Source organism: Phascolarctos cinereus, unplaced genomic scaffold (assembly GCF_003287225.1).
Source record: "Phascolarctos cinereus isolate Bilbo 61053 unplaced genomic scaffold, phaCin_HiC Scaffold_8;HRSCAF=390, whole genome shotgun sequence".
NCBI classification, from domain to species: Eukaryota; Metazoa; Chordata; class Mammalia; order Diprotodontia; family Phascolarctidae; genus Phascolarctos; species Phascolarctos cinereus.
In genome coordinates, this window is record NW_027556291.1 from 73,141,996 (window position 1) to 73,155,317 (window position 13,322).

A 13,322-nucleotide genomic window follows, 5' to 3' on the forward strand; every position below is an offset into this window, starting at 1 on the left:
TTCCTCAAGCAGCCAAGAGAGGGTTTTGAATCCAGAGGCTCGGCCATGTTGCTCCTCTGCTCAAGAAGTGTCCAGGCTCCTCACTGTCTTCGGGTTAAAACATAAATTCCTTTGTTTGGGATTCAGAGCCCTTCCAACCTGGCTCTAGCCTGTCTCTCAGGATGTCCCAAGAGGCGACATCACTAGCCCAGGGTCACTCAGCCAAGTCTGTGTTGGAAGTCAGCCAAAAGGGCCTGCCTGCTGCTCCCCATACATCTCACGTTATCTGCTATCTCCCACTCCTTCTCAGTGCCTTCCCCCTTAGAGGTATATACCACTGACCTTACCCACAATGCCCTTCCTCCTCAACTCTGCCTTTTACAACTTCTAGCTCCCTTCAAGGTCTTTCCTGATTTCCCCAGTTGGTGATGTTAATCACTATGCATTTTTTTTTTTTTGGTGAGGCAACTGGGGTTAAGTGACTTGCCCAGAGTCACACAGCTAGTGAGTGTTATGTGTTTAAGGCCGCATTTGAACTCAGGCCCTCCTGACACCAGAGTCGGTGCTCTATCCACTGCGCCACCTAGCTGCCCAGTCACTGTGCATTTTGTATGAACCCTGTGTTGACTCATCTGGGAACACGTATCCCTAGTACTGTAAGCTCCTTTATTTGTGTCTCAGGCCCTTCCTAGCGCTTGACCTAGAGTGCTTAACTCATGCTTAGTGACTGACCAGAGGGACAGAAGTCACAGTGGACCTGCGGAACTGGTGCTTGCTTATATTACAGTGAAAATGCTAGTGAGAAGATTCCTCGTTTCTGACCTGCAATACCTAGAATTCTAGCAATTGAGCCAAGCCCCAAAGAACAACAGAGCCTTCCCAGCAGGCTCAGCTCCTCCAGGGAACACAAGAATGAAGCTTATGGAGCAGGAGAGACTCTGGTCATTTTTCTGCCACCACAGGATATCGTCCTGATTAAGGAAAGCCTCTCAAGACAACATTGACACACTAAACTACCCCGTGTCAAACTCAACGGAAGCTGATTTCCATAGGGACAGTAATAGAGCTGACCAGACTGCAGGGCTCTGGCATTTGGGTGGAACTGCCTTATTACTTGTCCTTTTTCTTGTTTGTAACAAGGGATGGTTCTCTGGGCAGGGGAGGGGAAGGGACACATTGGGAAATGAAGGGGAGATAAAAATCCAAGAGTAGCAACATTTTTCTAAAATAAAGTAATGCAGCAATGAACTGAGAGAGACTACCAACCACTGACGTCTAGGTTACAAAGTACAGAAGATCTCATCCTCTCCCCACAACCACCCCAGGTGAGCAGGCACTACAAAGGTTATTCCTCCCATCTTAGAGACAAAGAAATCAAGGCCAGAGAGAGGGGAAGGAACTCGCCCAGAGTCCCACACTCGGTAAGAGGCAGGGGTAGGATTTGAATCCAAGCCTTGCTGACACCAGGCCCTGCACTTTGAGCAGGGCAGCCAGCCGTGGGAACAGGAACGGAGAGAGAGTGGTGGTGACTGGCTCTCGCCATGTTACCTCGGCAACTTTCAGGAACTCTGACAGTTTGGCCATTCTTCCCAGGAACTTCTTGTAACTCTCCAGCCCTTCTTTGCACTGGTTCTTCTTCATGTCAAAGTACTTTTCTAAAATCAAAAGACAAAGGCTCCAAATACCTAGGAAGACTCTAAGTGAGTCCTAAGGGGGGGGGGGGTCTGCTCTTGAGATCCTTGTGAATGGCTACATTTGAAGGGGTTTTCCTTTGCAATGATCACTTTTAAAGAAATTCCCTTCCGCAAAAGAGACCACCCACCTCCGCCCTGTTGTCTCCATTCTGGACACAAGTTTATTGAAGCAAATAGATTATCAGAATGAAATATCCCCAATTAGACTGAGAGCCAAGAAAAGAAAGGCAGATTTGTATTCTTTTGGACCCAAATGGCTTGGAGGTCCGGACCTACGAGAGCATGGGGACCTCCTCTGTGGCCATGCCCCTTTCCCTGAGTTACCTGAGGCCCTAAGGTAACATTAACTTGGCCAGCAGGTGTCTGGGGGAGAGCTAGAAGCCAGCTCTTCCAGCCTGCAAATCTGGCCCTCTGGCCATTCTGCTTTTCTTCCCTACAATTGAGGGAATGCTGATAATAAAAACTAGTTCGAATTGGCCAAGAATAAGTCTAGAGGGCATTCAGCCCCAGAACTGAACTGCTAGGCCATTTCAGGGAGAAAAGCAATTTCCTGGAGTCTCTGAGAAAAAAACGGAGAGCTATTTCAGTAGTATGCTCTCACCTGAATATGACAATCTGAAGCCAAGCTTAAGGCCCTGCTGCAGGGCCCTGGAGAATGGGCATGATGAATGTGTCAATGAGACCAACTAAGTCATGCCTCGGGACTTGGCAAAGGCTGCATTTGTCTATAAGCAATGGCCTTGGCAGCCTCTGGGGAGCTTGGCTTACACCAAGGAAAAGGGAATGGCTTTGAATAAACAGGATCCAATGAGAGCTAAACTGAATTCAGAAAGCAAACTGCCCCCCTCCCTCCCTCTCTGACCTGAGAAAAGTAGCAACGTACCAAGCAGGTTAATAATCCCTTCATTGTAGGCTGCAAACAGCCTGATGGAATCCTTAAAGAGGTGCATGAAGGCCGAACTGATGACACCATTTGTGAGTTCATTGGGATGAGCCTGTGGATGACAGGGGAATCAGTGAACAGGTAGGGACCAAATCTCCCATCATCTCCATTAGCAAACAGACACAAAGATGGCCTGGAAAATGGTCATGTCAGATCACTTTCCTTTACCATCCCTGGGTAGGTAAGGAATTCTTAGACCAACAAGGGAGAGGCAATTAAAAAAGATAACATGGAGCCTCAATTATATGACATTACAAAAGTTCTAGACAAACGAGCAAAATTAACACAACTAGGCTAAGGACAGAAGAAGTAAATAGGGAAAAAAGGGTTCTATTGAATTGCTCAGAGGAGGGTTTGGTAACCAAGATATAAAGACAAGAGAAATACCCAAAGCAAAAGCCGTTCCCCACTAGATCAAAGACTAGGAACAAACAGCTGCCAAAAGTAGAATTGGAAACTATTAACAACCATCTGAAAGAATGCCCCACATACTAACACTAAGAGAAAGAAATCCCAACCACTCCAAGGTTGCCAATTGGCCCAGATGACAAAGGATGGTCAGAAGAGACAGGTCCTCCAGTACGATGCTGGTAGAACTGTGAATCAGTACAACTATTCAGGAAAGCAACTTGGAATTGGGTAAATCAAGGGGCAAAAATGTGCGCTTTGTGACCTAGAGAGTCTACTGCTGGGCTCAGATGAGGCCATTGAGAAAAAGCCCTCATATACACCCACAAAATTACAGCAGCACTTTTGTGGTAGTAAAAAACTGGAAACAAAGCAGATGCCCATCTACTGGGGAATGGCTCAACACACCGTGGTCCATGAATGTAATGAGAGATTCCTGTGCTATAAGAAGTGATGTGTATGATGACTCCAGAGAAAGATGGAAAGACCCAGGTGAACTAATGCAGAGGGAAGTCAGCAGAGCCAAGGAAACAGTCTATACAATGACTATAACCATGTAAGTGGAAAGAACACTCCACACACAAACCAGAGAACAATCACACATGAATGCTGGGAAATTACGAATAATAAGCTGGGCCCCCTCCACACCTCTGGATGTGGGACCAGGCACATTTTGCTCAATGCTTTTCATCATATTCTTTAAAGAAAAAACTCTCGGTTATATGGGATGGCTCGGGGGAGGGGGAAGGGCACAGGGGGAAATTGAGGAAAGGTGAAAACAAAAGAGAGCAATTCAAATGTATTTTTAAAAAGAAAATTCTCACATCAAAATCAAGCAGAACGTCGAGCTGGTTCTGAATAACTGGGAGGGTTTTCAGGAGCTTGTCAGTACCCATGGTCCTCATGACTCCATCAGGCCTGAAAAGATAAATCACATATGTATAGGTAGCTAATGTGTGCTCGCAAGCATGTACATGCACATGTGTATGCATATACGATGCATACGTGAATTTACACACAACACCTATGCACACGCACAATGCATATGTGTCTACCCACTGCTGCAAAGGGTGGACATTTCACAAGTGTGTAACCTCTCCCCTACACAGGTTGCAAGGTCTATGCAGTTCAGCAGAGCTGCAAGAGCTGCTGCCTGTCATGTGGCAAATGATATGATGCATGCCTCAGGGCTAGGCCAAGGCCGCACTGCTGCCAAGCCCATCCCCTGCAGCCAAGATGGTAAAGAGCCTCCCCAAGTGAGCAGGACCAGCCTTCTGACAACAAACACCTGGTGTGGCACCAGGCCCGTATACTCAAATAGAAGAAAGGCACTCCCTCTGAGGTGAGGATGGCTAGCCTGAAATGAAAGGCCCCTATATGCCATGCCGAGAGGAGCACAGAGCTTTAGCAGAGCCACTGGGGCACACACATGGCTTTTTCCATGCAGAGCCTCTCCTGTAGAACAGATAACACAAAGTCCAGAATGACAGGCGAAATCCCTGCTATTTGCAAATTGGCTATATTCTGGAAAAAACCATAATATGGCAAGAATTCTCCACATGGCTGCAATTTCTTTTTTAAAACCTGAAAATGTTTACTAACCCTCTCTTCATTTTGGTGAAGTCAACTGCTACCAGTCTATATGAAAGGGCTTTTTCATTCAAGTATCTGCTATATCGCCTGATGAAGGTAGACATATCATAACCTAGAAACAGAGACATCTGGGTTATTTCCAATTGATCACATTTATTTCTACATACTAAAGACAAGTTCTGCCCAAAGCTGTGTATCATCGCACAGTCCATGGTCCCCCATTTCTCAGTGAAAACACCCAGTCCTAGAACTGTTGATCAAGAAGGGATGCACACCCTTCAACGCCATCTCTTCCAGCATCTCAGTAACTCTTTCATAAGAAAGGACTACTTTTAAAGCCCTGCAAAGCCTTGAGATCTTCCTGAGGTCAAGGGAGCTGGGAGGCAGTGGTGACAGTGATGCTGCTGAGCAGGCCAAAGGCTATGTGGGCCTCCAGGAATCTTGCTGAACTTGGAAGAGGTGAAGCATGCCAGCTAATGGCTGAGCTAAGGCCTACCAAGTGATCTGGACAGTGTGATAGAACCCTGATCAGCCTCTCATTTTACAGAGAAGGAAACTGTTGGAGGTGTGTGGCAGAGCCAGGATTAGGCCTCAGCCTTCCTGGTGGTCAGGCCCCGATTCTTTCACCATACTACACTACCAGATTTACAGAGAGCCCTTTGCAACCTCATTTCTTAGCTGGATTTGCTGTCACCTTGTGGGAATGATACTAGCATGAAATCTAGCAGGGGACACATGCTCCTTGTTAACATGACTAAATCATTTGGCCTCTGTGTGGGAGCACTGCTTGAGAGAGTAAGGCTCTTTTCTTTTTCCAATAGCCTCATCATTGATTTTTAAAATGATAAATATTAAAGAAATGAGAATACTATACTCTCTCTTAAAAAGTAAAGTCACTATTTTTAAACAGAAAAATGTGCTTTAAACACCAGCCTTGTGGCTTGTGAGCCAAAAAGCCTGTCAATAGTCAGCACTCCACCAAAAGCTGCCTCACATGGAGTAGGTACTCCAAAAGGCTTGTTAAAGGCATGCATGGGTATCCAACATTTGGGGCCTTGAAAACAATTTCCTGCCAGTACCTTCTGTTTGTGACTTGCCTTGGGTTTGGGGGGGGAGGGTCAACAAGGTCACGGTCTCTCTCTCTCTCTCTCTCTCTCTCTCTCTCTCACACACACACACACACACACACACACCTCTCAACATCATTACTGGTTGCTTTTGGTTTTTTAATATAAAAAATCACCAACAAACATCTCTAATCTCTAATCTACATATTCCATGGGGGGGGGAAATCTTACTAATCAGATAGCTTATTTAAAAAGCAAATTAATAACTGAATCCCAGAATCTGAGTTGGAAAGGACCTTACCTAAACTATAGCCATTCCTTCTCCAACATGCCTGTCAAGTGGTCAGTCAGCCCTTCGATGGGAACAGGGAGCCCCCCCTATCTCCCCTGGCAGCCTAGTCCTCCCTCTTTTAGACAGCTCTGATGGACAAGGAGCTGCTCCTCACATCCAGCTACTTGGCCTCATTGTGGCTTCTGGATGTGTCCTTACCCACATGCCAGTCCTTCAGATACCATGTCCCTTCCCCACCCTTAAGCTTGTCTTCTCTAGGCTCCACCCTCTTTGTACATTTGGGGAATGCAAGTATCCAAGGTCAGCAGTCCAACACTCCTGGTTTTCTGGTTCTTTGGGGTTTGCAGAGCACTCTGGTGGGCCAGGCCTAGCCTAGTCTCTCTAATCGTCTTTCATTCCCATAAGAGCATTGTTCTTACCCTGTATGACGCTTTTATCCAGGAAGTTGCTTAAATTGAACAGGCTATTTCGTGATGCAAGGTACTGCATGAAACGCTGTGGGTCAAAAGGGTCAGGAAGCTGACGTTAGTTTTCTTTCTTTCAAGCAGAATAGATTTAGGATTGAGTCTGGGGAATTCAGGTTCCCCATTGCCTTCAATCTAGTGTAAGAAAACCAGTGCCAGGGTAGAACCAGAGAGTACCACCTAAAGATCTCTGGCCTTATATGTCCAACTTCCCCTTGGACACTGGGCAGTCTCCCCTGGGCCTTTGGGGCTGCACCAACTCTCCCTCTAGGCTGTTCATTAGCCTACCCACCCACTTACTCTGTTCCCATAAACTTTGGGAGAGGAAAAGAGTCTGGTCATGCCAGATGGAAAACTATAAGAGGAAGAGAAGGAGCTTCAACTATCCAGTGAAAAGGGCCAAATCTGAGTTAGGAGGAAGAAAGAGAGGAAGTAGGAATAGAAAGTAAATTCCCATCTGCACTATGCACAGCCTAAGGTAGGGAGAGTGGCTCCCTCCACCAGAGGTGCATGGCAAGTTACAGCTGAGTAAGTCTTTTAACCTCTTGGGACCCCCAGGCAAGTCTCTGAGACCCAAGAACCAGAGCTCAGCCTGATCTGCACTGGGAGAAGAAGTTTCCTCTACTAGAGTTCTGGAAAGTGAGGAAAGCACCAGTCTGGCCCCACCCACCCACCTCAGTGGCCAGTGGGACCCAAGCTACAGGCCCCATCAAGTAAACATCATGACGTGCAAGCTGACAAAAGAATCCCAGGACAGCCTACACTCCTACTACTCACTGAGAGTCCCTCCTAAGACAGCCGCAGAAGCAGACCATGAGCTAATGCCCCCCCAGAATGGTTTCCAGACACCAGAGACACCCCAAAAGTCAAAGGGGAGGAGGAAGAAGCACAATCTGCACCTTACCTCATTGCCATACATCATGAGGTGGTGGGTGGTGATCAGAGCCTTGAAAACAACCACCCAGCTGCTGTTGGCTGTGCGCTCCAGGAGTGTGTCAGCCAGCTGTGGTATGCTCATGTTCAGCTCATTTGTGCAATGAATCAGGTCTAAATTAGAAAGAAGCAACATGATCGATCAAGCCTGAGTTCATGGTCCAACGTGACTGTCTTAGCCAAACCCTACTACTTTATGGCAAGTGTCTACTGAGCCAGTTCTTAGAGATCAGGGCCGGCACAGGTGATGGCTCCAATTCACCCCCTGAAGAGTTCCTGCCCCTGCCCCAAACAGGACTATCTGACTCTGAGCTTCACTGCACTCTCAACCCAGCCATTGACCCACCGACCCTTCATGTTCCCAGCGATTCTAAGTTTCGTTCTCAGAAGAAACAACTCAGGAAAGACCTGGAAGGCCGGGCCACTTGGCCATGCTTGCTCCCTGGGAAGAGACCTGTAGGGCTTCACTCATGCTGCTAAAATGACAGGACACAATCTGTTCCACATGATATTTGAAGAAGAATATGGAGAGGCCAGGCAACTCAAAGTGGGAACCAGTTAGGACACTAATGCCAAGTCTCATTAAGAGAACTTGTGTTTGAACTAAGGAGCTGGCTGTGAGACTGGATGAAAGGAATTCCAGGGATAGTGAGGACAAATGTGTCCCCTTCTGGAGGATGCAAGGTCAGAAGACTGTGGGCCCACCAGTGGGATCTGGACAAAAGAAAAGCTGTAAGTCATGAAGGAAAACTTCACATGTACCTGGTACGGAATACCACTTTGAGGTCAAATCTCTCAGTGCCTGACCACAGTCCATTACTACTTACCTCTAAAACAGGCCCAGAAACTGCCAGTGTCCTATAGCCACAAGGAAACATTGACTGAGAGATAGGCTTTCCAAATGGGCAGGGAGAAGTAACCACCTGAGAGGCTCAAAGGAACTTTGAGTGGACTGATTGGTCAAGAAAGACCCCAAGAAGAGGGCAGTCAGTACACTAGGCTTTTCCAACCCAGGCTGGGACCTAGAAACCTCTGAGCCCTGAGGGAGCTATCCTCAACTGTCAGGGAGTCTGAAGGGGCTGTGACTTCAAAGGGTAAGTATAGACTGAGCAAAACCCATTAGGAGAAATCAAATCTAGCCTCCCTCTCCCCCTCTGGGGGGGGAGGGGGGGTCCTGACCCAAGTGGCCTTCAGTCACTGGGCCATGGATGCAAAGGGTCATGGCTACATCTTCTGGCACAGAGCTAACACCATTCTCCTGACGTCCTCAGTTCCTAAGAAGAGTGGGGGTGGCCTGGGGCATCTTTCAGAGACACAGAGGAGAGCACTTAGTTTGGCTTCAAGTACAGCACCTGGAGGTTCCCATTGGAGCCCTGCCCCCCCCCATCCAGCCCACAGCCATTCCCAAGCCTAGCAGCTAAAGGACACTGGTAGTGCCATGTGCTGGTGGAAGGAGGGGCTATTCGGATAAAGAAAGTCTGGGAAGATCTTGGAATTATGCAGGGAGCAACGTGTTACTGAATGCAATCTTTAGCTCAAACCCTAAAACATTCGACAATTCTGAGTTATGCCTGTTACCTGCTCCTTCCCTTCAGAGCTCGGTTGATGAATTTGATCTGGTCTGGGAAGGCAGTCGGGGCTCTGGGAGCTCAACTTTCTCCCTCAGGCCATACCTCACTGTGGGACAATCAGGCTGGGGGCAGGGCAGGGGTGGAAAGAGCTTTCCAGGTCAATTCCATGAAAACTGAACTCTGATGGATTTCATTGGCTCTCATACTCTCTACTTAGCAATCTCATTAAAAGGCAGCATGGCTCAGAAGAGAGAGCCCCCAGAAGATTTGGGTTTCAAGCCTTTCTCCCACACTAGCTAAGTGTGGGATTTGGAAATAGTCTCTGACCCTTTCTAGGGGGTCACTGGTAAAATGAGGGGGCTGGACTCCACGACCTCTAAGGTACCCTCCACCCTGGGGTTCCTCCCTTAATATCCAATGCCTATTAGTTAAGATTAGTCTGCGACCACGGGGTAAAACATTGATTTGAAGGTTAAAAAGAGTCTTGGGGTTCTCTGCCACCCATTCCCAAGACCTTCCTAAGAATTCATGGCATAGAATTTGGAGCTGGGAGGGGCCTTGGGGCACTATTCATGCTACAGAGAACTCTGAAGCCCGGAGCAGAAGGGACTTGGCCAAGGTCACCTGGGTCCAAGCTAGCAAGATTCAATGAATTTAACATAGCGAGAGGAATCCTGGATCTGGAGCCAGCATAAACTAGGTTAAAATCCTGGCTCTCCCTCCATCTGGGCAAGTTCCTGCCCTTCTCTGGGCCTCGGTTTCCTCCCCCATCAAATGAGTGGGGTGGGGGTCCAGCTCGGATCTCCGATCCTCTGGTCCACGGGCGCCAGCAGCCCATTCTAGCTCATTCCACCAAACATTCAAACAAGTAGCATACTGGTTTGGTTTGGTTTCGTTTGGTTTGGTTTACCCAGGTCTGCCGGCAAACGGGGCACCCTGTCCCGAGCTGAGAGGGGCGGCCAGGACCCGGCTTGCCGACCGGCTGCCCCTATGGTGCCGGTGGCACAGATGAGGCCGAGCCAGAGGGAGCAGGAGGCAGCCCTAGCACGTTGGGCCGGCGCCTGTTGGAGGGTCGCGGCGGGGGGGTCGCAGAGGAGGAGGAGGGAGGTCGCGGAGGGGGGGGGCGGGGCTGGGGCTGAGGGCTACTGGAGAGGGGGGAAGGGAACCCTACTCACAGTCCAGGTGTTTCTGCTTGGGCCCCATCATTTCGTGGGTGCTCGCCTTGCAGACGGCTTTGGCCACGGCCGACCCGGTGACGCTGTGCTGCGCGGCCGTAATCCGGTCGGTGAGAGACTGGCCCGACATGGTGCCTAGCTGCCCGGCGCCCGCCCGGGGTGTCCCCCGCTGGGCGGCGGGCTGGGGCCGGGGTTAGGGGCGGGGCCGGGGGCGGAGCCGGGACCAAAGCGGGGGGCGGGGCCGGGACGCCGCCGCTGCCACCGCCCCCACCGCCGCCGGCGGGCCCCGCCCCCACCGCTCCCTCCCGCCACCGGTCCGAGCGGCCGCCGCCGGACGGTAGGGCAGACTGACAGACGGACTGACAGTCTGCCCGGCGGTCTCGCAGCGGGGAACCTCCTGGCGACCGATCGATCGCTTGGTCGGTCGGCCGGTCGGAGCGCGCCCACCTCCCTAAGATGGCGACCACCGCCTCCGCCGAGCCGCTGGCGGCGCGTCCTAGAACGCCAGGGGCCGCCGTTGGGGGCCGTCGAGGCGCGGCCGCTGGTTGGTCGAGGGCCTCGAGCGGCCCCAGGAGCCCGGGCGCGCCTCGACGGCCCCCAACGGCGGCCGGAGCCACTGGGGGGAGGGGGGCGGGCTGAAGCTGGTAAAGGTTAACAATGGGGGGGGGGCGGCTGGCGCGCGGGTCTGGCCCAGTTCGAAGTGGAGGCTGCCTTTAGGAACACTTTGTTCCAGTCGGACCCTCGGCGAGCCCGGTAGGCCCGGCCTGGTCCGTTTCGAAGCGTTTGCCGATTTCCGAAATGGAAATGCTTACGCTGAAATGAACAAGCCCCTGGCGAGCTCCGAGACTGCCACCCCGAGCCTTTCCGCCGGTGAGGGGGTTTGGGGGAGGGGGGCAACGGGGGCGAAGTAGTGCCGTTCCTGCCAGACACTCGTGGGTTCCTTTTGCCTAAATGCTTTCCTGTCTTTTTCTTTTTCATTGTTTCGAGGGATGGCTCCTGGGAAAGGGGGGGCTAAGATAAATTCAGAAAACAAAAGGTGCCAAACATGTTATCCTGTTGGATCCTCACACCAACTCTGGGAGCTCCCTCCCTAATGATATCATTAACCCCATTTCACAGATGAGGAAACGGAGGCAGGTGGAGGTGAAGTGGGTTGGCCAGGGTCCCACAGCTAGGAAATAAGTGTCTGACACTGGCTTTGAACCTCGGCCTTTCCGACTCCAGGCCCAGCGTCCCACCCACTGTGGCGCCCCCTAACTCACCCCCTTTGGGGCCCGAACTGCGACGAGTGGGTTCCCACGAGCTGGCCCCAGGGCGCTTTGCATACACTCTCCCGAACGTGCAGTGCAGAAGGCCGGGGAGGTGAAGGCGAGGCGTGACAAGGGTTGGGGGCGGGGGAGAGAAGGGCACGTGTTTGCAGCCCCGGGCCCAAGGAGAAGCCACAAAGAGAAACTGAAGGGATTGGTCCTTTTTATCTGGTCCCCAGAGCTGGAGACCGTCTTTTAGAGAAGTAACTGTCCAATTAAGAAGGCACATCCGTGGCGGATACGGAATGATCGATGGATCAAGGTCCAGGAGAGCCGTTGTCCCCCTTCCCCTCCCCTTTCTCGGAATCACCTTTTGAACACCCCTTGGAGCATCCAGGTCCGATCATGCCTGGCCTGATCCTAGGATGGGGATGCCCCACCGGAATCCCTGTTTACCAAGATGGCCCCGCCCCCTTCCTCGCCCGTTTGGAACAAAACTTATTGGGGAAAATGGGCCAGATTTCATGGGCTTTCACGATTGCGTTCAAGTAGAAATATATCGAAGTTGAAGCCGTCTCCCCCCCCCCACACCCCAAGCCTACTTAGCTAGATGGATGCCCTTTACAGCAATCTTTCCCTCGCTCCCCACTTTCCACAAACCCTGCCCCTGACGAGCGATTTCGGGCTATCTCCCGAGCTGACTGGGGGAGGGGCGGGTCTTCAATAGACTGCTCCTCCGCCCTTCCGCCCCTTCCTCCTAGGCTAAATTAAGAGCCCCGAACCGCCCCTGGCCCTAGCTGAGCGGTTACCTGGAATTTCGCTGAGCAGGACTCGTTGAGTCAGCAAGTGCTTTCAATGACTCACCGGGCTGGGGTGGACGCTGTCCATCTGCAAAAGCCACTAAAATACTGCCTGGGCCTTACAAATGGGGCATCCTGGCAACTTCTGACCTTCGTCCCAGAGATTTGGGAACTCTCATGCTACGAAAGTGTCCAGTTGTCCCCTGAATTTACCAAATCGGGGAGACCTAACTCAAGCGCTTCAGAGGCTTTGCTTACCTCGTGAAGAAGCCTTTGGCCAAAGGCCTCGGGCTCAGGCCTCTCCGCAGGGCTCAAACTCTTTAAACAACTTTGACAGAACCCTTGCATATGAATTCTCTTTTAATGAGCAACCTAAGTAAGGTTCAAGGCCAAAAAACCTCGGGGTGTGTGTCAGGGTTCCGGGAGGTTTGAGAACTTCTGAGCTAATAGCTGATAAAAAAAAAAATGGTGCTTTTAGGGCAACTAAGTCCAGAGCTGGACTTAGCTGGAATCAGGAAGCGCTCAGTTCAAATCCAGCTTCAGACACTAATTGGTCACATGACCCTGGCCAAGTCACTAAAACTCTCAGCTTCAGTTTCCTCATCTGTAAAATGGGGATAATACCTCTCAAAAGGTTGTAAAGGATCAACTGAAACATGTGAAGCACTTTGCGAACCCAAAGTCCTTCCTAAACATTAACTCTTCTTCTTATCTGAGTCTCACAGGCACCCTACATGTATGGGTATCAAAATTCCCATCTTACTGATTAGGAAAGTGAGGCTCACTTACTACCCAGTGAGCTTCCTAACAATTAGAGCTGCCCCAAACCAGAACAGGCTTCCTTAGCAGGAAGTTACTTAGGAGTAGGTTTGACCTTACTTGAGATCAGAGACCAGATGAATGTGACCACTTACCAAGTTGTTATAGAACAGGGATATTTCCCCCCCAAGTCTGGATTGGACAAAATGGCTTCTGAGGTATCTATGAACCCCGAAAACATTTTAGCTTTGACAGTGATCCCAAGATAGACAAGATACATCCTCAGGCACATCTCTAGCTTCACGTAAGTGTCCATTATGGAGAAATGCATTCATTTCTTACATGCTTCCTGAATTTAGGAGTATTCCCTGCCTGGAATCCATGCCAAGGGGAGAAG

General features: G+C 50.5%; 1 protein-coding gene across 2 annotated transcripts in view; it reads right to left on the reverse strand.

Annotated features, from left to right (window-relative positions):
- VBP1 (VHL binding protein 1) overlaps positions 1-10,330 on the reverse strand; it is a 66,940-nt gene extending 56,610 nt beyond the window's left edge. Inside the window, exons 1-7 of one of the 2 annotated variants that reach the window (XM_078147887.1) lie at positions 10,120-10,321; positions 7,345-7,487; positions 6,396-6,471; positions 4,627-4,729; positions 3,849-3,942; positions 2,557-2,668; positions 1,528-1,634 (exon numbers count right to left, since the gene is read on the reverse strand). In XM_078147887.1, the coding sequence (XP_078004013.1) occupies positions 1,528-1,634; positions 2,557-2,668; positions 3,849-3,942; positions 4,627-4,729; positions 6,396-6,471; positions 7,345-7,487; positions 10,120-10,249 (765 nt within the window). In that variant the 5' untranslated portion in view covers positions 10,250-10,321. Of the gene's footprint in view, positions 1-1,527; positions 1,635-2,556; positions 2,669-3,848; positions 3,943-4,626; positions 4,730-6,395; positions 6,472-7,344; positions 7,488-10,119 lie in introns of both variants that reach the window. The other variant, XM_020975657.2, reaches the window with a different exon arrangement.
- Positions 10,331-13,322: the final 2,992 nt, after the last annotated feature.